Below are 25,830 nucleotides of genomic sequence, written 5' to 3' on the forward strand. Positions count from 1 at the left end.
TGCCTCGAAGATGCAAGGCTGTGATTGACAACAAAGGATTCGCCACGAAATTATGATAGCGAAATACAGCTTGGTCAACATTTTGTCGAGTTGCACTTGTTTTGTCAAGAAGGATATCAACTTTTTTTAATACTTTTGATTAATTTATTAATTTTCGTGTACAAATAATGAACTTTGTGATGAATAAAACTTGAAGAACTTTGTCTCTAAACAGTTACATAGTTATTTCTCTAAATTGAAAAAATGCAGCACTTTAATATAAAGAAACTGAATTAGCATTATTTGGTTGCACTCGTTTTGTCCAATACTGTATATATATATATATATATATACATACTGCATCATAGCCATCCTCAGTTAAAATATATTAAAATAGTTAAAAAAAAATTAGTAAAATTAAGTTGAACTAATAGACTAATAGAGACCTTATAATTAAAAATACAATAAAAACGCAACTAAAAAAATGTAACAAATGTTTTAAAAATGATAAAAGAACCGGTAATTTTTACACGATTCACTTGTTTATTAACAGTGGGTTTTTCTTACTCTATGTACATGCTTTCTTTGAGTATTTTTTTTTATAGATTTGCTGGAGGCCGAATCCAAAATTGAAAAACTAGCATGATTGAAACTAATAAAACAGCTTTCATTTGAATGAATATGTTTATAAATGTACACGTTTTTATACTTTTTATAGTGCTCAATTATTCGTGTCTTTGAATGACAATTAGTTGAATGACAAATTAGTTGAATGACAAATTAGTTTGAATGACAAATAGTTGAATGACAATTAGAATTGCCAATATAACAGGATTTATTGCCTGCGCATTCAATGCGCAGGATGAATGAATGGGATTCATTTACCTTTGTTTTTTATTTAAACTTTTAAATTAATAAAGTTAACAATTATTTTATTTATTTTTTTCTTATTTTAACGTTTTCCTTCATTTTCTTCATGCTTATTTTAAGGTTTTCCTTTATTTTATTGTGTCCAGATTGTTTGTTCTTGTTAGTTTTTTTAAAGTTATTTATACCATTGACTGAAATTTTTTCATTTCATACTAATCGATTATAACACATTCTCTGTTATAATCAAATTTGGTATGTTATGTAAAACCACTTTGCTTTATATCCACTCTCATTATATTCTCATCTTATTCAATTTATCTTTATTCACTCTTAAAGTGTTTCATCAGCCTCTGTGCTTATTTATAAATTTAATGTGCTTATATACAATATATACAATATACAGCTATGCACAAAAGTTTAATCAAGACGTTAATCAAATTTTTCAGGGTTTTTTCAACTAAAAAAAAATTAGGAAAATGAATTTAATTAATTTTTTTAATTTTTAAAATAACAATCTATTAGTTATACAATTAAAATTAATAAGATAAGATAGTTAAAAAAAATTATTTAAAAAAATTAAATAAATAATTATATAATCATAAAATGAGTCACATAAAAGTTTAATTGAGATAAGGTAGAACACAAAAAATTTAAAAAAAAAATTACAAATTTAATATTTAAAGTGTCCTTCTTCAGCTTGATAGCAAAGAAGAACTCATCTCTGCATTGATTCGACCAATATCATGCACATATCGTGTGGTGAGTCGATCCATGTTTTCCATCCACTACCTTCTATTGGGTTGATATCTGGTGATCCAGGGGAACCAAGGCAACAAATTGATCTTCTTTGTGGTAAACCAGTTTGTTATACTATGCATGTGCTGCAAGATGTATTGCTTGCTTCTCCCATAGAATTGCATTGTCGATGTAATCAAACCCGTTTCAAGTATGTTTTTGTAGGTATATTGGTTGATACGGCTATTATACAGCTCACAATAACCAAGGCCTTTGTGGGAAAAACATCCCCATGTGCCTACTGAGCCTCCGCCACCTTGTCGTCATACTTGTAAATAGAGCTTGCAATATTTCTCAGTTCAAATCTTTTAATTTTAACATCTTCCTTTGCGGTTCAAAACCTGAAAATTTGACTCATCGCTTCAAATCACTTTTGCCCAATCTTCAACTGCCCAATGCAAACTTTGCACCATTTTTATCTTTTGCATCGGTTCATGATTGACAGGATAGGCTTTCTTATTGCAATGTAAGACCCAATACCTTTTTTTGCTAATGTTCTTCTAACAAGTTCTTTGCTTACATTTCAATTAGAAAAGAATTGGTTGAATATTTAACAGAGTAGCCACATAAAATTTTCATAAAAAAAGAGGATATTAGAGTATTTTAGAGGAAACTTTGCATCAAATTTAGAGGATTTTTTTGGCATAACTATAAAATTTTGAAAAAAAAATAGAGGATTTTAGAGGAATTTTTCTGTTACTGTTATAGGATTAATGTTCATGTTTCCGCACTTGTGTAGTTAGGACATGTTTCAATGCTATTTTTCATGTTAAATGACATGGATTTGCTAAAGCAATTCTTTTCAAACCAATGCCCTTTTAGACGTTAACCAGTTTTGCAGACCAGTAGTAAGTATTTTAATATTATACTACCATCAAAAAATGATAAACTTTATTGAATGACTTAAAAAACAAGCAACTCATAAATTGGTGATTAATAAATGCGTTCTTTAAGTTCTACCAACTTTACTTTCTTGCATTTATCAATTGCAGCCTTTTTGAAGGCATTACATTTGGATAAGATTGCTAAATCATTTTTTTTTTCTGCCTCAAATGCAAAGTAATCAGCATCTTTATTAAGCTCAATAATAGTTTTCCCCAAAGAGGGAACTTTAATATTTATTTCTTGAATTTCAAAAGCAATCTCTTTTTCATTCTTCTCCTTGCTCAATTTTATTTTAGATTTATGAACAAGTGATTGTTGATTTATATACAGACCAGTAAGATTTATAGTTGGGATCTGAACCAATGTTCTTCCAAAGAAATGAGTCCAATCAATCTTTAGATTCTTTAAATTATCTAAATAGTTCTGTATTAGCCTTAACAATGTTTAATAAAAATTTTTGAATACTCTTGCTTAGCTTTCGTTGCAGTTCCAGATGTCAGTTTATTTAGATCAACAAGAATTTCAAGTATTTTTTCTAACAAAGTTGTTGACAACTCAGCTGGTTCAAACATACTTTAGGAGAAAAACAAGAAGTACTTCGAACAAGATTATTTCTCAATATGCTTTTTTCTGTAAAATGCGTACATAAACAAGAACTGTAAAGCACCTGACTGAAGATTGTGTTAATGATTATTGCTCAACTTCCCTTTTTTTTGTCAAAACTTTGATATCATGTTTTATAGAAAAACCAAGATCAACTGACTCCAATAACACTTGATTTACTTTATCAGAAAAGTTAATTTAAAGCGGCTTATATACAGAGTTAGCCTTTTCTAAAACATCTTTTTTCAAAAAGCATGTTTTAGAAAAGTTTTTTTGCTATCTCTTTGCAACCAGGATTTATATGCAAGTTTTGAAATTTACTTTTATATTTAGGCATTATTTCTACTTTTCTAAACAAAACAAATAAATTCTTTATGGTAGACATAACAGAAATAATTACATTTTCTACACTGAAAATTTGCTTAACTCTATAATATTTTATAAGAATAATTAAAGATTTTCAAAAATACAAATATTGTAATTAATATAGAAATCTGCTAAACAATAACTACATTATTTTATACCATTAAAAAAAGTGTGTGAATCTGAAAAAAAAAAAAAAAAAAAAAAAAAGAAGAATTAAAGAGATTTGATCACATTTTTATTTTTTTAGAGGAAAATAAAGGATGTTAGAGGAGGTTTTTGAAAAAAGATGACTTTAGAGGATTTTTGAGGAGCTGTGGATGGATGTTTGAGCAGCTTTTTGTTGCTGAGTCTAGGATTTTTTTCTACTGGTTCCGAATATGCTACTTTTGTCACGGTCACTAAGTTTCAGTGGTCTTCCAGAACGAAGCATGTCAACAGTGTTACCTATTAGCTCCCAGGTTTTCACTATTTTTTGCACGCAAAATTCAGGAACACCCATAAGTTACTGATTTTAATGTTGTTATGATTCTTTGATTTGACCAGTCCAATAATTTGCCATTTGATGCTCTCTGCTTTTCTACCGATTTGCAAGCAAATCAAAATTTAAAATACTGCAGTTAATCTTTAGATAATTTTTTAAAAATTAAAATATTTTTTTGTAATTTAAAAATTATTTTTTTATTTAAGAATCATGAGTACCCTTTATATTTATAATTTATAGTGGTAATTAAGTAAAATAATTAGTTATTGAGTGTAAAAAATGTGAAAAATTAATTAACTTGATTAAACTTTTATGTCATCAGTAAAATACATCATTTAAGGTTTAATTAGTTTTACAGAAGTAGTGTAGTATGAGTTTTTTGTCTATTTTATCGATACAAACATAAATAGCATAACACACACAAAAAAAATAAACTTGAAATCTATATTCGTTAAACTTTAATGTTAGAAAACCTGGCACATAGTTATGAAAAAATCTCAACTAAACTTTTGTGCATAGCTGTATACACACACACACACACACACACACACACACACACACACACACACACACACACACACACACACACACACACACACACACACACACACATATATATATATATACAGGGATCGAAATAAGCGCTGCACATTGCCCAGCATTTGTCTGGTAAAAAACGACATCTATCGGTCATTTTGTCCCACCCATACTTAATGTGCATTTATTTTCTAACTATTTTAGTTGTTCCTAAATTATTAATAAATTCATTATTTTATTTAAACTTATATTTTATTTAAAATATGTCATTTTTTTAAATTAATTCATTTCTTAGAAGACGTTAATACATTACATTTTTTTGAATTAAGTAGGCCAGTTTTTATCATTTATATTAAAACGTTGCAATTACTTATTAATTTAAATTTATAGTCTTGTATTTATTTTATATCTTGACCGATGGTTTTTTATAAATTTCAAATAAATATTTTAGCTTTTCAAACCTCTTTTAAATTTATTTTAAATAAATTTTAACGTAATAGTTATTTTAATGCTTATAGAAACCAGTAATTTTTACAACACTATTAAATTTGAGTTGTTACATAACCTGATAGGTTGAAGTTAAATTTAAATCTTTTAAAATATTTTTGACGAAAAAACTGCTATCCCAGTTTAGGAGGGAGAGGGGTTCAGGTATATGCGATCGTTTGTGACAAGAGGGAAGGGGTTAAGAACTGACAAATACAGGGTGACGTGCTTTATGGATGACCTATAATTGCATTTACAAACGATTTCTTTTACTTAAAAAAAAAAAAAAAATTTACCTGAATATTTTTATATTTGGAGAATAGCAAATAAATTTTTTTTTAATGTCTAAATACAAATATTTATATAATTTTTTTATTTATTTATTTATGTGTACTTATATCAACTAAAATAAGAATACATAAACCAATAAAAAAACAATAATATAAATAATTTTAATTAACATTAAAACAAACAAAAAATTTTTTTTCTCCTAATATTAAAAGTTTCAGTCAGAACGAAATAAGAATTACTTAATGATGTAATTCATTTTGTAAACAAAAACTTAACGAAAAAGCGCCAGAACTTTAGTAAATGCATTTAAAGGATTTCACTAGAGACATTCAAATTATCACTTTTGAAATTAAATTAAGAATGCGGAAATGGCTCATAATAGCCACTTATAAACCCCCAAATCAGAATTGTGACTATTTCTTCAATCACCTTAAAGGAGTGCTTGACTTTTATTTGCAATCATATCTTGATTTTATTCTAATAGGAGACTTTAATATACAACCTTCAGAAAAAAAAAAGAAGGAATTCCTTCAACTTTATCAATGTATTAATTTAATTAAACAACCGCCTTGTTTTAAATCGGTCAATAACCCTTCCTGTATAGACCTTATTCTTACTAACACCATGCTAAGATCCACTTTTTGTAAGTTACCACCTAAAAAACTTATATATAGATCGTTCAAAAGTTTCTCAAGTGAGATTTTTGCAAAAATACTCGGTCAAAATTTTTAGTTGATAAATCAGATTTTTCAGCTCTAATGTACAAAAAACAAAGGAACTTGGTGGTTAAGCTTAACCGAAAAAATAAGAAGAAGTACTTTGAGCAAATCAATACACTTTCGACTTTAAATACATCTCTCTGGAAGCTAACTAAGCCTTTCTTTTCGGACAAATCTACAAATTCTAACGAGCGTATCACTTTGACTGAAAATGGCAACATTATCTCAGACAGTTCTTTGTTGACTAATATTTTTAATAAATATTTCATAAATGTTGCATTGCCATCAAGTATGGCCGACCATATTAAATGGTCTTTTTCTCCTTGCACTTCAGACCCAGTTGAGTCAGCTATAAAAAAGTATGTTGACCATCCTAGTATAAGAAACATTAAAAATAAATTCAAAATGAATGCACATAATTTCAAGTTTCATTGTATTACACTTGATGATATTACAAAAATTATAGGGTCTATGAATGAAAAAAAAACAAGTGGTGAAATACCAACTTTTATGTTAAAATCTTACTTAATATACTTTAGGGATAGTCTTACAGATTGTACCAATAATAGCATCTTAGATGGAACATTCCCGTCATTTCTAAAAATGGCGAATGTTTTACCGTGTCTTAAAAAAAATGAACCAATAGATAAGGCTAACTATCGCCCTATAAGTATCCTACCCGCTCTCTCCAAAGTATTTGAAATGATCGTTTATGAACAGATTTTGTTATTTATGGAGCCAAAATTTGACAAACTTTTGTGTGGTTTTCATGGAGGTTATAGTACTCAGCATACACTTATTTTTTTACTTAATAAGTGGCATGAATGCATTAACAATGGAGGTATTGTTGGAACATTATTAATGGATCTATCTAAAGTATGATTTCATCCCACATGACCTACTTATTGCTAAATTAGTACCGTATGGTTTCTCTAAAGAAAGTCTTAAACTTCTTATATCGTATATTAGTGGTCGTAAACAAAGGGTAAGGATAGGACCTTCTGTTTCTAATTGGGTTGATATTTTGTCGGGAGTGCCTCAAGGTTCCATTCTTGGCCCCATCCTCTTTATTATCTTTATAAATGATATATTCTTCTTTAATAAAGATACTGAATTGTGCAACTTTGCAGATGATAATACTCTGTATGCCTGTGATTACAGCTTAGAAAAGGTTATTTTTCGATTGCAAAAAGAAGCAACTAATACCATTGCCTGGTTTAAGTTTAACTCGATGGTTGCCAACCCTGATAAAATCCAATTACTTTTAGTTGGTTTAAAAAACACAAATAATCAATACCTAAAAATAGGTAATATAACTTAAGTTTGACTTAAGTTACACAACTTTAAAATAAAAATGTGCTTTAACTAAGCATTGTTATTCAAAACTTTAAATGTAAAAACGTAACATTTATTATTCTTTCGCATGTAATTAAAAAACTTTTAATAATATATGCGAAAAAATTTTTTAACTAAATTTTAGAAAATACAAAATTTTATCATGTTTTTGTTAACATACGTTACATAAAAATTGCAAAGTTTCTTTTGCTATTTTCTTAAAATATATATTTTATAAAGTATAAAATCTGACCAACAACAATTTGAACATTTTAGTTCCATTTTCACTCTAAATTAATTCCGATTATGCAAATAAATTCATGGTAAAAATAACATTTTACAATGATACCTTTTTTATCATCCAACAATGAGAAAAATTGTAACTTTTGGAGGCATAAAAATGACTTAAATTAATTTTATTATTAAATGTATATTTTAAATAAACTTTCACGTGCCCACATCAATATTCATTTGCCAAAAGTTGACGAAAAAGAGAATAAAATTTGATTACTTTTTTATTTTCTGCTGTGGAATTACCCATATATATATATACATATATGTTAACGAAATGACTAATTACGATGGACTAGATTAATGCATTATCTAATCTCCTATTTTCACATAGAAAAAAAGATACGATGCTTAAAACAAAAAAATAAAAAGCATTTCTTCATTCTAGTGTTTGTTTACATTTTCATACTTTGTTTGTTTAACTGAATTGACTATGGAATGACGATGGAAAATATATTAAAAAGACATCTTATATTAATGAGTTTAAATATATTTGTTGTCTGTTTCTTTTTATGGAAATCATTCAATAATAATAATTTTTTATTTGTTTGTTAAATCATCAATTTCTTTTTTGAAAAGAATATAATGAGGCTAATGCAGTGTTTCATTTTTAAAATTTTATTTCATTAAAAAATATACTGATGATGCTTATTCTATATTAATTGTTCATTAACCTCAAAAGGGCTTGAAAATAGAGGTGGAAATAAAAATTAATGACCTATAAAAGATAAGAGAGATACTTTAAAAAATTTGATGCCTTTTCCTATGCATCAATTCTTTGTCTATTTTTAGATGCCTGCAATGGACAAAGCAAGAACGCAAACATAGTTTTGATGTTTCTTTCCTTGAAAAAGCAATATTTAAAAATCTGCTCATCACTATTACCTTTCCTGAATGAAAGCATTACTTCCTTCTAGCAAATAGTATATTTGGTAGGGTTCAGCAGGATATTAAAAAACGTGAGCAGATTTTACAACCTGCTGTTTACAGAGACATTCTGAGACAGCACGGCAAAGTTTTTGTTTATGATCAGGATTGGTCAGCTTTATACTTAAAAACAAAACAAAAAATTTGTGAAAACAATAAAAAACATTTAAAATAAGTGAGACTAAAAAAATGATCCAATTCCAACTATTAGGAATTAGTTATGTTGCCATCACTCTGAGCCATTCGTTGGGTGGCCAAAATAAAAAAATAAGTTGTCTTGGATTTTTAAAAACTAAATTTCTACTACTTTAAAATACTCAGATAAAACACTCAGGAAAATCCTAAATATTTTTACTCTAATGATAGTAATCCCTGAGTTAGTGACCAGCAAAGTCAAAAATGATTGCCAAATTTAAGTTTTTTTAAAAAAAATATGTTTTTGCTTTTCTTGCAGTGTTTCGTTAATAATTTTTGTTTTCTGTTAATTTATTTATATGTTAAAAAGTATCAAATTAGTCTTAAGATGCTTTCAATAAAAAAAACTTTTTTCTTTTTTAATTTTCATGTTGTAAACTGAAAATATAGTTTATATCGCAATTTCCAACTTCTGTGATCTTGCAAAAAAAAATGGTATCAAAAGGTATTGACCAAACTATTAACATATTTAAATAATGTGGAATAGAGTTTTTTTTTGAGAAATTAAAAAATTAGCTGCAACTTTTTGCGATTATGCAAGAAATTTCTATTTAAAGTTTGCACTACCTGGATTACAGCCAATTTTAAATTTTTTGATTACCCAAGTGATAATTGATCAAAAGTCTTCATTAAACTTTGCATTCAATAATCAATTGAAAATGTTTACTATTGATAATTGACATTTAACTAGATAATTATTTGCATATGGTATATTATTCTATACTTTAAATTAACACTTCATGCTTGAAAAATAAAAGTAGTATACTAATTTAATACAATTAATAGTAACGAATTTTATAAAGTTCCTTCTCCCCATGGAACAGTTGGATTAAGTCTAATTAGCAAATAGTAAATAAAAATTATTAAATAGCAGAAGGATGCTTCCAGTAACACCAGGTATGAACTAAAGATATTATTATCTATTTCAAATATTTAACAAAAAAAGAAAACATAAACAACGCTTTAGTTCTAAAGTTTGTGTGAGCGATGGTTAAAAAGACAACTTGGTAGAAAAGTTAAGGAGTAGAGAGTAGAGGAGTTGAATCAAATTACCAAAAATATTAGAAAGATTCATCAGAAAAACACAGTTTTTTAAAAAAGAAACATGAAAAATGGTTAAACCAAAAGTTTGAAATAGACTTTTCATCATTGGAATCTTCAAAAACCATCAATAAAAAAAGGACAACCAAAAAAATTTTTTGATGATATGAGTAAGAGTAGAAAAATGTTGGATAATTGCAGAAGAGCATACGTATTCGAATTTTGATTCAATTAAAAAATCATTACTTATAGCCCCCCAAAAGGTATAAAATCAAAATTTTTTCTTTGTTCACATCATATGTTTCAAAGATTCATATCATATTGTGTTCAGTTGACATGTGACAACGACAAAATGACAGTTGAAGAAGCCGCTGCAATAATAATTGACGCAGATCTTAGCATATCTGGCTATAAATGAATTCAACAGGCATCTAAAATAAGATATTCATCTTATTCAACAGTTGAAAAAGCACTTAATTTGTGTGGTCCACAGGATAATCACTTGGAAGTCAGTAATTTAAGAGTCAAAGTAGATTTACAACCACTTATAAATCACACCGCTAAAAGAATTGTAAAAATGAGGCAAAAAAAAAAAAAAAATGAACTATTTGGATATCGGCAACAAACTAAGTGAAAATATGTTGCTATTAACAGTTGGGGTATGGATGGATCTACAGAGCAAGCTTTGTACTACCAGGCGTTTTTTGATTCTGTTGACAGTTCAAGCATGTTTGCAATTATAACCTTTGAGGCTCAGTGTATCAAATTCACTAAATGACTTTTTGCAGACCTTGATGCCTCTTAGTTTAAAATTTTGTAGGCTATTGAACTTCATTTCATCAAATAAACTGCCGTAGTCATTTTAGACAAACAGCATCAAATAGAAAATGAAATTTTGGATTTGCATCCACTGAATATTGAATTGGTTAATGGATAGTTTGTTATTGATTTCAATTTTATTTTGTGCATGATTGACAGAAAAGCTTTTAGAAATTATAACAATCACATTGTCAACGCAATGATATTGTATTTGTGGAACTACACCAACTGCAACGACATGTTTGAAGAACTTTCTAAGTGAATTTTTCAGCAAAAAAAAGGTACACTTATCTATGGGATATTTCTGTTACATGCTTGGATAAGGTTTCTAGAGTGTCTTTTACATATTTCATACTAACTCGAATTCCAAAAATGGAGATAAGCAAAGAATTCAAGACAGCATATAACAAAAAAAAAACTCATCCAGCAATTAATGTTCAAGGAAGGAAGGAAACATCTCAAAATCTTAAAGTTAATTTCCCTGTTGTTAGTGGAGCAGGAACATCTACATGTTTGCAATGTTTGAAGAAATGTTTGCAGAAAAGCATCCCCTGACTTGAAAGAATTAAACGAAATATTATTGATTAATATTTTGTTTAATGATTAATATTTCATTTAATGATTAATATTTCATTTAATGATTAATATTTCATTTAATGATTAATATTTCATTTAATGATTAATATTTCATTCAATGATTAATATTTTGTAAGATTAATGAGGCAATTATTAAAATGTTCAAAAATGTCTTAATTGCAATAAGTTGTCAACAAACATTGAATCCAGAGTTGTTTGCGCTATATTGCAAAAAAAAAAAAAAAAAAATTTATGACAGGCGATTCTTCTTTGGAAAATCAGATTTTTGGCAAGAAATCAGGCTAGCAGATAAAAGAAAAAACTACCACCTCTATCTCTGATACATTAGCAAACCAATTAAACAATCATTTTCAAAGTATTTGGATTGGTAAGAAACAACCTAGCCTCTCATTTATCATCACACCCACCTGTTACCCTCATTTTTACACTTAATAATATTCTCAACTCAGCAAACTAAAGATAGGATCATTAGGACCAGATGATCTTTCTCTGCTTTTACTTAAATCTGCTCACTATGAAATATGCCTCGTGACTGTGTATTCTAATTAACTGCCTCATAGAAAACAGTAACCTACCTGACCATGGAAATTAGCAAACTCCAATTCCTAAAATATCTAACCCCTTCTTATCTAATGAGTACCATCCGACTGCCATTATATCAGCATTATGCAAAGTATTTGAACACATTATTACCAATTTCATTGTCCATCACACTAAACACATATACCCATATGTGTTTAGTGTCAAACAGACAAACAGTTTGGTTTCCTTCTAGGACATTGTACAATTGATGCTATCATTTAAATTATAGAGTACTGGAAACATGCTAAAGATAAAAACAAATCAATTTTTGCAATATTCTTTGATTTTCCAAAAGCATTTGATCTTGTCAGTCATGACAAATTACTGCTAAAGTTAATGAATATTCTACTTAGCTGGCTCACTTGCAGCTTATTTATCTAACCTTGACCAAGGAATTAAAACAAATGATCTCACCACTAACTGGAAATGTCTTGAAGCTGGTGTACTTCAAGGTAGTGTTCTTGGTATAATTCTGTTCATTTTCTTTATTTCCAACATTAAGGCCTATCTCCCACCTGAAACTATTCTCCAAAAATATGCTGACAATATCTTAACTTATATAATCTATGATAAAGTTCCTGCTAACTTACCTCAATCCATTGTAGATGACGTTTCACAATGGTCTGTATTCAATTGCATGAAGCTTAATAGCTCTAAATGTTAAATTATTAGAATTAAGCCCAGGTGCTCTGAAATTGAAGCTATACTTTACTCAACAATTTTGAACATGAAATAGTCAACAGTCATAAATACCTTGGAATCATGCTCAATGAGAATCTTGACAGAGATGAACAACAGACAAAGGTGCATAACAATATAAAATCAGTAACATATTTTCTCAAACATCTTAAGCAAATTGGATACACTCAGTCCAACCTTCTACAAGTCTGCAGATCTAAGGCTATTAGCAATTGTTTCTGTTCTTACTTTATGTAGTTCTGCTGCAAAAAAAAAGATTCAGCATTTTCATAAAAATGCCCTAAACATTATCGAAATTAATGTAACCAATTTGAGCGGCTTCAATATTAGTTTTGCCATTAAAGAATTACTAGACAAGATCTGTATTATTATCCTTAAAAAGATCCTTGCTGACTCATGCCATCCCATAAACGCAGAAACCCAAATAGATTCCCATTTTATCAGAACCAGAACACTACAAAGACCACCACCTATCAACAATCATTTGTTCAAAAAATACCTACATATTGTTCATGATGGTGTCATATTGTTCATGATGGTACCTTTCACGAAATATTGGAAACTCCACTACCATTGCTTTGTGGAATTTTTATGGCTAAATTAAAAAACTTTTTTATGATATTTGATCAAAATTTATTAGAAATAAGGACAATCAGGAACGGCTTTACATCTAAGAGGCATAAAGTCAACTAGATTATTGCAAACATTAATGGGAATTGAGAGCAATATTTCTTAGATTTTTCTGAATAAATTAGCATAATTTGTAAATTTGTGCTTGATGTCTAATATTTGACATTCCATAAGTTGCCAAAAATAATCAATGGCATCTTATTTCAACTAAGCCAGTTGATTAGGATATCAAATTCAAAACACAAATTTTATACTTTTTAAAAAACTCTTGAACCAATTTGCCCGTGTGTTTGAGATCGTTTTCCTAATGTTAAATCCGTTCATGAGCCATTTTATCTATTGAATGAGGTACACAACCCTCTTACACAGGCCTTGTTTTAAAGTGTTAAGCTGCCAGCAATTTACGTATGTGTTAAGCAATTTTACGTATGCCTAGAGCAATTTATATAAAGCGACTTTTTATCATTTTTCAACTTTTAAATTGTTCTATAAGTGGTAAGATAAAATAAGTAACTAATTTTATAAAAAACCATATTAATTTTTGAATGATGATTATGTACGATTTAATTTAAAATTAATTTAATAAAAATATATAATTTTATTTAGATAAAAAAAATAAATTAGTTAATTTTGATTTAAAAAATATACAATTTAAACTTGATTAAAAATATATATTTAAGTTTATTAAAATTAATGCTTGGGTGTAACTTAACTGTCAAATTTATTTAAAAATATTACTAAATATTGTTAAATGCTTAAATTTTATTCATTCTTAAAAAAAAAATTAGTTTATTTTTATCGCAACTGTTTTTCTGATTGTCTTTTATAAAGATATCTTTAAAAAATAAAAAAATAAAGAGAATTTTATGACATCAAACTCACATTAAGCAAATGCATTAAGCATTTTTTATTTAAAACAAGGCCTGCTTACATATGTCCTAATATATTTTTTGATCAATAGTTCTAGTATATCAATGCAGCGGATCAACACGTGGTGACTAAAACATCCTAAAACCATTACATTACCTCCTCCATGTTTTACGATTAGCAATAAAGAATTTGGGATCGTATTTTAGCAGCAGGAATTTAGGATTGTATTTGAAATCTACTGAATGTCAAACAAACTCGATTTCATCTGATCTGAATTCTTAAAATTGTTTTCATTGCTAAAAAGATTCTTTGACCAATGTCGACCACTCCAGTTTAGATGCTGTAATGCTAATTCTTCTTGTGCGTTTCAGTTTATCAGGTTAATCAGTAGGTTTTAGGCTGGGCACCTTTCAAACACATTTGCATGTTTTAAACAAAGTTTTGTACAAGAAATATTACAATTCAATCCATAAAAACGTTTAATTTGTTCATTTAAATCAATAGCTGTCAAACAGAGTTTTTTAATTGCTTAGTATTACGAGCGTTTTATCCTGATAAAATGTTGTTTTACTTGGTCTTCCTGAATCTTTGTGGATCCCGTAAGTTCATATCTCTTTATAATTTGTCTATCAGCTGATAGACAAATTATATCTCATAGTTATAGTCATACTATCTATCTCAGTTCTATAAAGTTGTATAAATTATAAATTTATTTAAACTATAAATTTTCCCCTAAGACCATTTAAACCATACAGGTACTTCCAACACAAATAAACCAAAAACAATCAAATGGCAATATACCCTATTATAAACCCTTTTAAAATTAAATAAAACACAATAGAGTCTTCAAAAAACTCTAACGCTGTCATAGATACTTCATTTGAATTTTGTTAACCAATCTCAAGTGTAAGAAAATGAAACACCCGCGCAACTTAAAATCATAACTAAAAATCAAGTAATATATGAAAGTAGAAAAAAATAAATATGTATTGCCTGCAAAAATGTAAAGATTTAAACATGTAGTGAAGGATATAAGAAATTCTCCAAATAATAAAACAAGACAAAAATTGTGCATGTGAAAATTAAAACAAAGCTGAGTAATGAATGTAAGATAATATAGCATAAAAGTTCCTTGATAATGGTAATAATATGAAAATCAGCTGATAAATAATATATTAAAAAATATTGAAATAAGATTAACTAAATACTAAAATAAGACCAAATAAATTATAGCCAAATAAGGGGTTAAAAAATTATTTTTGGGTGATAACGGGTGATGCGGAAGTTATAGGACAAAATAAAAACGTCAATAACTTATTTATAAATAAAAAAACAAACTACTATTATAATTTTTTTAAATAAAGCATTTATCTTTTAATAAAAATATATTATTTTTTATATGAAAAAACACCACCATCTGCAATTGATCTCAATTTTGCTCTGACGCCTTTCATATGCGACTGTAAAAAGTTTAAATCAATTTCTTGTAGTTTTAGTTTAATGCGATCAATCAAAACTTGCTCTGTTGAGGCTTGACAATCTCCCTCGTAAACCTTCTGTGTCAAATGTCCCCAAAAATTTTCAATTGGTCGTGCTTGAGGCACATTTGGGGATTGGATTCTTTGATCCAATTTAAAGAATCTTTAGAATAATGAGAACTTGCTAAATCTGGCTAAAATAAATAGTTAAAGTCTTCATGATTCTTGTGAATAAATAAAAGAAGTCGTTTTTTTAAACATTCATTAATATAGATTGATGAATTGATCGCTACAGCCTTGGAAGTGCGAAACAATGGCTCGGACATACCACGGTCAGATATGGCTATCCACATTAATAATTTTTTTGGAAATTTCTCTTTTCCTATAAAACGAACACTATAAAACGGTCAGATATGGCTATCCACATTAATAATTTTTTTGGAAATTTCTCTTTTCCTATAAAATGAACACTTTCTGGGCATGTCTTTTTGTTGTTTGTGTAGTATTTAAAATTTCCAGGCATGTTATCCCCTGCAAAACAAAAGTATTTTTTGTCATCGATGACTAGAAGCGATTTTGTGTTATAGAGTTGGTTAACTAGTTTCCTGCTTCTTTTCTTTGCTTTTATTTGTTGTTCTATAGTGTATTTTGGAGTCTTTTCACATTTTCTATATTTAATATTCATTTTTTTTAACTGACGACCTATTGTCGATTGATTTACACCGAATTTAATACATATTTTTCTCTGATTGACCCCTTTTAGATTGTTGACAAGTCTTGTTATTTCGGCTTTCCTTTCTCTAGTCCAGAATGTCGGACGACCAGGGTGCTTTCTATCAGAAAATGATTCAACAGTTTCAAGTCTTTTTAGGTTATCATATATGGTACTTCGAGCAAATCCTTCCTTTTCAAAATGATTTAAGATTTTTTTTTTTTTTATATTAGGTTTATTTACAAAAAACATTTTTAGTCGCTTTCAAAAAGATTCTCGTTCATTGCATTTAACCTCATTTTAAATAATTGTGTTTCAAATAATAAAGTTTATATTTTATATAATGTTTATGCCTATGCATAAAACCACAAAAACTAATTATTATGCTCAAATAATGAAATTAGGATTTGTCCGATAACTTCCGCATCACCCGTTATAACAATAATATAAGTCGTGATATAAAAACAATGTATGAAGCGGGAAAAAATATAGTTTAGAAGTAAAGCTTTCTCTACGGTCCGAATTGAAAGTTTATGTTTATTTGTTTTCACATCATTTCTCATTTAAAAGTGTTTTTGCTATATTTGATGTTATTTCAATACTTATATAATAGGAAAACAAGAAAATAAATTTATTTGTTTACAATTTATTTGTAAAATATATTATTTGATTAATAAATTTTGTAATGACGGAAAAAATTAAATAAAAGAATTGCATGGTTTCTTTTATAAATTTATTTACCGCATTTGATGTCTGTCTGAAATTGTTTCCTTTATAATGCCTGATTTCCAACATTAATACAAAACACTAGAGATATGAACACGACGATCGCTTCGTTAGAAAAAATGTATTTAAAAATTTTAAAAAGAGTTTTAAAAATAGGCTCCTAAAAATTTTGTTAAAAAAGTTTAGTAAATTACAAACACTAGCCCACAACCTTATGAAGCCTCGTCAATAACATCAGTTCATCAGGAAATAAACTAGCAGGTTGCACAATTAGCACAAAAGCACAATTTAGAGAATCCAACAAAAGTGCAGACTTATCCAATAGGGGTAGTGAAAACAACCTAATATTTTATATTTGAATGTTAGTAATAATGACTTTATTTTTTTACATGAAAAACGCTTTTAAAAAAAAAAATTTACAAAAAAACAGCAATTAGTTTTCTCACTTTCTTGACTTGTTGTTGACTTTATTGATAAAAACAGTAAAGTTTAGTAAAAACATCTGAAAAACAAAATTCAAGTTGTCTATATTTCTAGCACTTCCCGGGAAGGCTTGAAGTATGTTAATTAAATTATCATTACTCTTTCAAAACATAATAATAAACATAAAAATCTTTTGGTATATAATATATTGGATTTTTGGACGCTACTGTATATTAATATTAACAATTTTGAAAATTTATGAAAATGGAATGTTAACTATAAACTTTTATCTATAATGTCTAATACTAAATATTGTTTATGTTTGTAACCAATAAAGAATTGAATGATGTTTAAATAATTTTTACATGTTAAAGTGATATTACTAAATCCACAACAATGCTAAATAGCAGCACATATTTGCACATATTTATTTTTGTAAATTTATCACCATTCCTTACAATGTTAGATGTTTTAACCTTTTTACAAATTAATGATAATTTAAAAATAAAAATGGGGTAGTTGTGTAGTGGTAAAGGACTTGCTTTTGTAAACATATGACTTATGTGTATAGAATATAACAACATAAAAGAGATTTTACATAAGTCTAAACAAATCAAATTAAGAAAAAAATAAAAGACCATTGGGTAATATAGATATGTTCTAATGTAACTAAGTAATCTATACTTTTATCTGTATGTATATTCCAATTTAATCTAACATATTTAATAAAAACAGTTTATTGATATACTTACAATCAGAATCTTGGACTGGCCCTGCTGAACACTGTGCAGGTGGATCTATCTTTATGTCTTGATATTCCTAGAAAAATGGAGATATTAAAAATGCATTCTATTATTTACTTGGAACATTTATCATCATTTCCACATAACCCCAATAAATATAATCATATTATTTTTTAAACAGTGGTAATTAAATTCTCGTCAAGAATTTGTTGTAAAAAATTATACAAAGGGCTAGTAACCAAAACTTTTTAATAAAAAATTTCTTTTGTACAAAGTTAAGGGACCATACACAGGGACGAACCCAGACCGGTTTTAGTACCGCTGGAGCGGTATAAGCGCCCAGAAAAAAGCGCCAAAAAATTATTTTCTATTTTTTAATTTTTTTTTTTGCTTTTTTATTAAGAAAAGAAAAAAAAAATAAAAGTTTTAAATGCAGTAGTATATAAATAATTTTCAGTTTATTATAGATTTTTTGTTTCGGTCAATAAAATGAATTAAAATGAAACAGCTATTTTACGTAATTACTTGACATAACTATTCTCCGGTTACTAACTAAATGTTAATTTTATAAAATTGAAATTCGTTAAGAAACTTAATTTTAAAAACTTGTTGCACAATCTTATAACAATGGAATGTATAAAAATTTGCTTTTTCAAAAGATAAAACGTTTTAAAATATCAATTCAAAGTAATGTTAACTTTTGTTTTTTGGCAATTAAAAGTAAACTACTTTTGATAATAAATGAACAAAAGTCTCTATAACTATTGCGCAAATTTAATTTTTAAACGAATGAACTTTTGATCTTTAGCTTTATGCAAGGAAAACAAAAAAACAAAATGTAAACTTTTTCAGAAAGTTTTGTTTCTTTTCTTTTTGACTTTTAAAATAATAAAAATAACAATTACAATAACTTAATAAAAGTTTTAATAAGATCAGTTTAAAATAACTCATAGTAAATGTAACTTATTTATTAAACATAACTTTTTAAATTATTTTTATTGATTAAAAAATATTATATATTTTTAAAATACAATGTCTTTTAAAATATAATATGTTTTTTAATCAAAAAAGTATAACATTTTGTAAATTATGTTTACTGTAATTATCGCTTCTTTACTTATCTTTAATTTAATAGGCGCCTTAAAATCACTTTAAAAAATGCCTTGTTAAGACGCGTTACACAGCTCGCATTTTGCCTGCAAAAAGGCGATTTGCCTACGCATTAAGCAAAAACTTTTATCTTTTAGAATATTTAAATTATCTTTTGATGTCGTTAACATGACGTTTATTCAGAAGAAATAAAGTCGTAAGTAAAAGCACTTAACCGCAATTGTAAACTAATAGATTTTTTGGTTAAGAAACAGTTTGTTTAATAATTTTGTTGTTGTTAAAAATAAGTTAAAAAAAATAAAGTGTTTTAAGTTTTATCTTAAGGAATTAAATATATAAATTCCTTTTAAACATTTTTTTAAACTATTATGACAAAAAATAAATTTTTTTTTTGTCATAATAGTTTAAAAAAAATGCACAATTTATTTTGATGTAAATATTCTATTAATAAGATATTTTGTTTATTGTTAATTCAATAATGTTAAGTTTTAACGACGTTTGTTTAATTTATGAAAATAAATTATGATCACGAATATGTTATCGGTAACTGATAAATAATAAAAAAAAACTCTATTGTTTAAAAACATTATTAAAAAGAGTTCACAAAATACATAAGAAAAAATTTATTAATAGTTAACAAAATAACCAAAAACCAACAGTAAAATTATAAGAAAATAAACAAATATTATTTTAAGTTTTATGAAAAAAATATTTTTTTCAAAATAAAATTTAGTTTATATTTGAAGAAAATAATAAAAGTGATTTTTCAAATAGAAACTTAGATTTTATTTGTAGCTTTTGTTATAGTGAGAACAAAAAACTGTTTGTATGATTTTTAACGCGTAATAAAATAACCTTAATTACAATGCGGTACTTGAAAAGACGCTAGTGACGCAATATAACTTCTAACAATACAAAATATATTTGCTGAGTCGAGTTACTTAAAAATGCGTTACACGTTTTCATTACGCAGCAAATTCTCATAACAAGACCTGTACTTGCGTCATTACAAAGAATGGAAAGTTTTTTATTTATAACAATTGTGCGCATTTTTATTATTATAATATTTGTTAACAGGTAGTATTTTATAAACGCACAAATTTGAAGAAATTAAAAAAACGTGGTTTACAAAACAATCGTTCTACAAGTTTCTAAACAGTTTTAATTGTTAATACTCTGTTATTATCACTGTAACAAGTAAATTTATTAAAATTTTACTTAATTTTATATTATATTTTACACTAATACTAACAGTTAAATAAAAAAAGTTGTTATAAAAAATTTAATTTTTTATGAGAAATGGTAAACTTTAGATTCCAAAAAAAATAATGGTTAGCATTTTATAATTTTGTTTTAAAGCTAACTATGACATCAAAAATACCTGAGGTATATCCCTGTCCTAAGATAGGATTTAAAAAAGTGGTGCAAAGGAGATCGAGTTGAAAGAATATGTTCTTAGTTAATGTAACTCAGGATAGAATGGAAATAAATCAGTTGCCTTTGAGGATTCACCTTATCCAACATTATTTATTTTTAAGAGAACAATATCCAAAGAAAGCACTAAAAGACCTTGTTGCTTGTCTTTTAACAACCAAAACTTTTGAGTAAGTTTTAACTTTATAAATCAATAGGAAGTGAAAAGTTATTTTATGTTTTATGTAAGCTTTAATAAAGATATAACAAGTATATATTTTAATTGACATGAATTCTTTTTAGATTAAAATGCATAAAAAACAACGATTTTTGCAATATTAGTTGTATTCTTTCTGGAATTTTAATTCCTTGGAGAAAGACTGGGTTATCAATGACAAAAGGATGATGTACCATGTAAAGAAATATTTAGAAAAGCACGTAGCATTGAAGAAATCCCGGAACAAAATTGGAGTTGGATATCTGAAGGAAAGAACTAAATTTAAGAAACCAATGACAGGTATGAACATTTTCTAGACAAACAGATTGTACTACATGAATTTAGCGTGAAGTAAATAGTTTACATTTTCTTGTAACTTAATTATTAAATTTATTTTTTTATGGACGGAAACTTCATGGATTTTTATGGGCTAGAGAAGACATAACACTTCTTGAACCAAGCTTGAAGACTGATAAGCTGAGACTACCATCAGATAAGATTGAAGATTTAGACTTTATATGGGACCAGCTAGGTGGCAGAAAAATGGTGATTGGAGCATTGGGCGGTCGCTTTGTAGCTGTTAGTAGAAGATCTACATTTAGAAAGAGCTCTAAAACCTCTGCTAGGGTGGAAAAAACTAGTCATGATCAATCAGAATTTTGCTCTGAAAGTGAAATGAGTATAGATAAAAACCTGGACTATGCTGATGCCAGTTTTGAAGATGATTTTGAGATTGATAACGCTTCAAAGAAGGTTGTTAAAAATATGGTTCTTAATATTCCAAAAGATATTTTTTTAAAGACTGCCAGGACTGTTATCGGAATGGGAATATCTACTAACCAAGCAACTGCACTTATCTCTTCTTTTATTTGTAATGCCGGAGATATTAAGGATGTAACATTGTCTCACAGTTCTACTCACAGGATTTCTGATAAAATAATAAAAAGAGATGCTGTTGCTCTAAGAGCTAACATAACCACTATGATTAAGGAAAGTGGCAAACCTATCATTGTTCATTTTGATGGAAAAATTGTCAAAGAATATTTGGTTACCAAAGATGAGACAAAAGACCGTCTTTGTGTGCTTATAAGGCATAACAACCAGACACCGTTGTTAGGCGTTCCGGGAACATGGTAGTGGTGAGGCCCAGTTTACAGCGATTCAAAGTTTGTTAGATTCTTTTGATCTAGGACAATTCATCCAAGGAGTTTGCTTTGATACCATGGTTTTAAACACTGGCTATTTAAAAGGGGCTTGTTCAAGGTTAGTTAAGTTTCATGGCCGACCATTATTCTAGTTAGCATGCCGTCATCATGTTAAAGAACTCTATATAAAACACTTTTGCAATGAAGTTGCGATAAATAAAACTGTTGGGCCGGAGAACCAACAGTTTTGTTCAACCAGCAGAACTGGGATTGTGTTGATTCAAATAATGAAAAGATACTGTTAAAATTCAATCACTAGAATTAAAGGCACATGGTTGGAGAGGCAAGCTCTGTTGGTACTTAAAACTTGCAGGAACCTAATAAACCAAAAAAAGTTAATAAATAGTAGGGTAAGGATAAAATAAAGAACTACATCACTTAAAAATACCTTAATGCAAAAAAAAAGTTTTAAGTTTTTACTTAAATTTTAAATTACTTACATTTAGACACTTAAGAAGCATAAAGATTATCTTGAACTGGCTGAACTTGTAGTTATGTTCCTTGAAGAATATCAGACCATCAGGTACAAATTTCACAAGACTGAACCTATTTCACACACCAGGATTTTGGCAAAGGCACTGTACTGTATGAAATTAAAGTTGCTTCTCTTGAAGATCAGGCAGTTTCTTCTTTTAAGTGATGAAGTATAGAGATCAATCGAATGACTTACTTATTTCTCTTTTCTGGGCACCCTGGTTTTTGACATGCAGGTTTTCTGAATCTGCAGCTTTTAAAGTAGAACTTATTTGTTTTAGTCTTATTATTTAAAAATATATACTTTGTAAAATCAAAAATTAAATTATTTAAGAGTAGTGGCTTTAAAAAACATTTCAAATGTTAAAAAATAACCCTCGATCAAGATTTTTTTTTCTACTGACAGATTTTCCTTGAAAACAATAGATGTATAGTAGAAATGAAACCAGTAGAAAACATGTTTTGGATATTATCTTACCAAAATTATTTAGCTGTCATTTAAAACCTTACTTTATTTACATTGCATTATTTCAAATTTACAGCTTTAGGACCAACAAAACTATTGGCAGATGTGCCATTATACTGAATTTGAGCCAGCTGCAGAGGTAGTATTAAAATCATGTCAAAACCATACATGGTATTTGGATCCGTTAACCGTGGTGCTGGCGTTGGCATCTTCATAGAAATGGAGAAGATGGCAAATGTTCTTTATTAGACTCAGAGAGAGGTCCAAACAGTTGTAAAAATAGATAGAGTCAAAGGTAAAATCCATTCCAATAGCAGTGTTTTGTTAGATAAAGACCAACCACCAAGTCTTGAATTCTATATTACACCAGACTCCTGGTTAATTTTCAATATTCTTGGTCATAGCTCAAAAAAATGTTTAAGGATGAAACTCCCTCTGATTTTTCGGAAAGAGTTTCCTGGATACAATGAGTTTCATGCCTTTGTAAAATCTATCCAAGTTGTTAACGACTCATCACAAGAAACAGTGAAACTCATTTAAGATAATATAGAGCGTGTGAAGAGCAAGGAGAAACTTTAGGACCTACTACAAATGAAAAATTCTTGGAAAAAACCATTTAAAAAAACAAAGAGAGGATACAAAGATTCAGCTATGACGTCTGCTCCATCACTGTAGGCTATGAGATAATAACTAAAAACTATATAAACTGTTTAAATAATTTTTATTATAATCTGTAAACTCTTAATCTTAAATTTAAATATGATTTTTATTACTTTTATTAAACTTCTTGAGATATTTGTCTTAAACTAAAAATTTATCATGTATCTGTAGTTGGATGCCTGTACTAGCCGTTTTTAATACATAAAGAAAGTATAAACCTTATAGTTAATTGGTCTTCCACAGAGTTCTATGGTGAGACTATTATGTCATTTAGAGCACCTAAAATAATCTCACAAAAATAATATGTATATATATTTAGACATTGTACGATACATTATAATCTAGTTTAATGTACAACAAAAGTTCGAAAGGTCTTTATTTAATTTTTGGATTTGAGTTTGTTTGATTCAAGGTTCCAATAACAATAATTTTTTAAAAATGTCATTTGATATCAATATGAAGTAAAAAAGTTTGCTGCATGATTGAAAATGACTTCTGTGTTAATTTATCCATCATATATATATATATATATATATATATATATATATATATATATATATATATATATATATATATATATATATATATATATATATATATATATATATATATATATATATATATATATATATATATCACCTAACTAAAACAAAACTTAACAAACTAAAATGCTTAGTTTATTTAAATTATGTTTTTAATTACATTCTGAATAATTTTTTTAACTTTGTTAATGTTTAGAACATTAATAAACAAAGAACAATTTACTTTTAAGTTGATTTAAATTATAGTGTCTTTTTTACTAATTTAAAAGTATCAGTTTCTATGTAAATGTAAAGAATTAAATTACGTATTAAAAAAAGTATTTCATTCTTTGTTTTAACGGTTGTACTTTGTTTTTAATTTGCTTCAAAAGATTAACATTTATCATAAAAAATACATAATTATATAAATTAAAAAATCAACAGTTTATTAATACTTATAAAAATTAATTAGAAATGTTATGTTACTTAATTAAAAAGTGTTTTGATAATATAAAAGCATTAAAGATCGAACTTATTTAATTGTAATAGCTTTCTAACACATTAGTCTTTTTTTTTTCAATGAAATTTTGTTTATCTTATTAAATATATTAACTTTAACTATTCTTATATTAAAATTTGTTAAAGAGACGTTCGTTGTCGTAGAAAGTCATCATTTATAAAAACAAAATAATATCTTATTTTTTAATGTTTATTATTAAAAATGCATACTTAAAATTTTTTTTAATATAAATTAAAAAAATTATATACAACTGTCAATTAAACTTCGAAAAAAAATTATTATCGCTATATTTTTTTTAAATTTAAAAGTGTTTCGCCAATATAAAAACATTTGTTAATAAGTTTTGATGCAATTTATTTCACGGTATAATTTAGAATATTTTTCATTCAGTGCATTTTCAAAATGTTTTTTGATACAGCCGTGGTCAAATTGTCAAAGCAAAATGTGATTTGCCTGGTCATATAATGACCTGCGATTGCATGTCTTCCTGTGAAAGACGGATATTTAAAAACAAGTTGATATATGTTAGGGATGCCAATACCCTAAAAGAACTCTAGATTCGAAAGTCACAAAAAAATTATTTCTTCCTAATTTTTGGTATCCAGGAGCTTAAAAAATAAAAAAAAGCTTATGGAACTAATGGGAAAAAAAAGTAAGACTTTTATTTTCGAGGAAAAATCAATTTTTAAACCTAGAGTTTTCAAGTGTAATGGCAGCAAGGACTTTTAGACTTCATGTTTAAAAACAATAATTTCCAAGTCATTAAATCTTAAATCAACCAACATGTTTCTACTTCTGGACATCAGAGAAACTAGAGCTTGGGACATCCGAGACCAGGATTTTAATAGAGATAACTGGAATACTCTTGGGACTACGCATTCTTGAAATATATATACACATATACATATATACATATATATATATATATATATATATATATATATATATATATATATATATATATATATATATATATATATATATATCTTTGTATATATAAAACAAAGATATATATATATATATATATATATATATATATATATATATATATATATATATATATAATATATCTTTGTTTTATGGTAAGACCTTTGCATCAAATTTTTTTGCTGACCTGATTTGCCCACAGAAAATTATTGTCAACATTTTTCTTAATTCCAAGGG

The 25,830-nt window shown here is 27.3% G+C and overlaps 1 protein-coding gene across 1 annotated transcript in view; it reads right to left on the reverse strand.

Annotated features, from left to right (window-relative positions):
• LOC124807926 (ubiquitin-conjugating enzyme E2-17 kDa-like) overlaps window positions 1–25,830 on the reverse strand; it is a 39,511-nt gene that overhangs the window by 3,472 nt on the left and 10,209 nt on the right. The window contains exon 2 of the mRNA XM_065812439.1: window positions 18,090–18,156. Coding sequence (XP_065668511.1) covers window positions 18,090–18,156 — 67 coding nt within the window. The remainder of the gene's footprint in view (window positions 1–18,089; window positions 18,157–25,830) is intronic.

Source organism: Hydra vulgaris, chromosome 12, assembly GCF_038396675.1.
Source record: "Hydra vulgaris chromosome 12, alternate assembly HydraT2T_AEP".
Lineage (NCBI taxonomy): Eukaryota > Metazoa > Cnidaria > Hydrozoa > Anthoathecata > Hydridae > Hydra > Hydra vulgaris.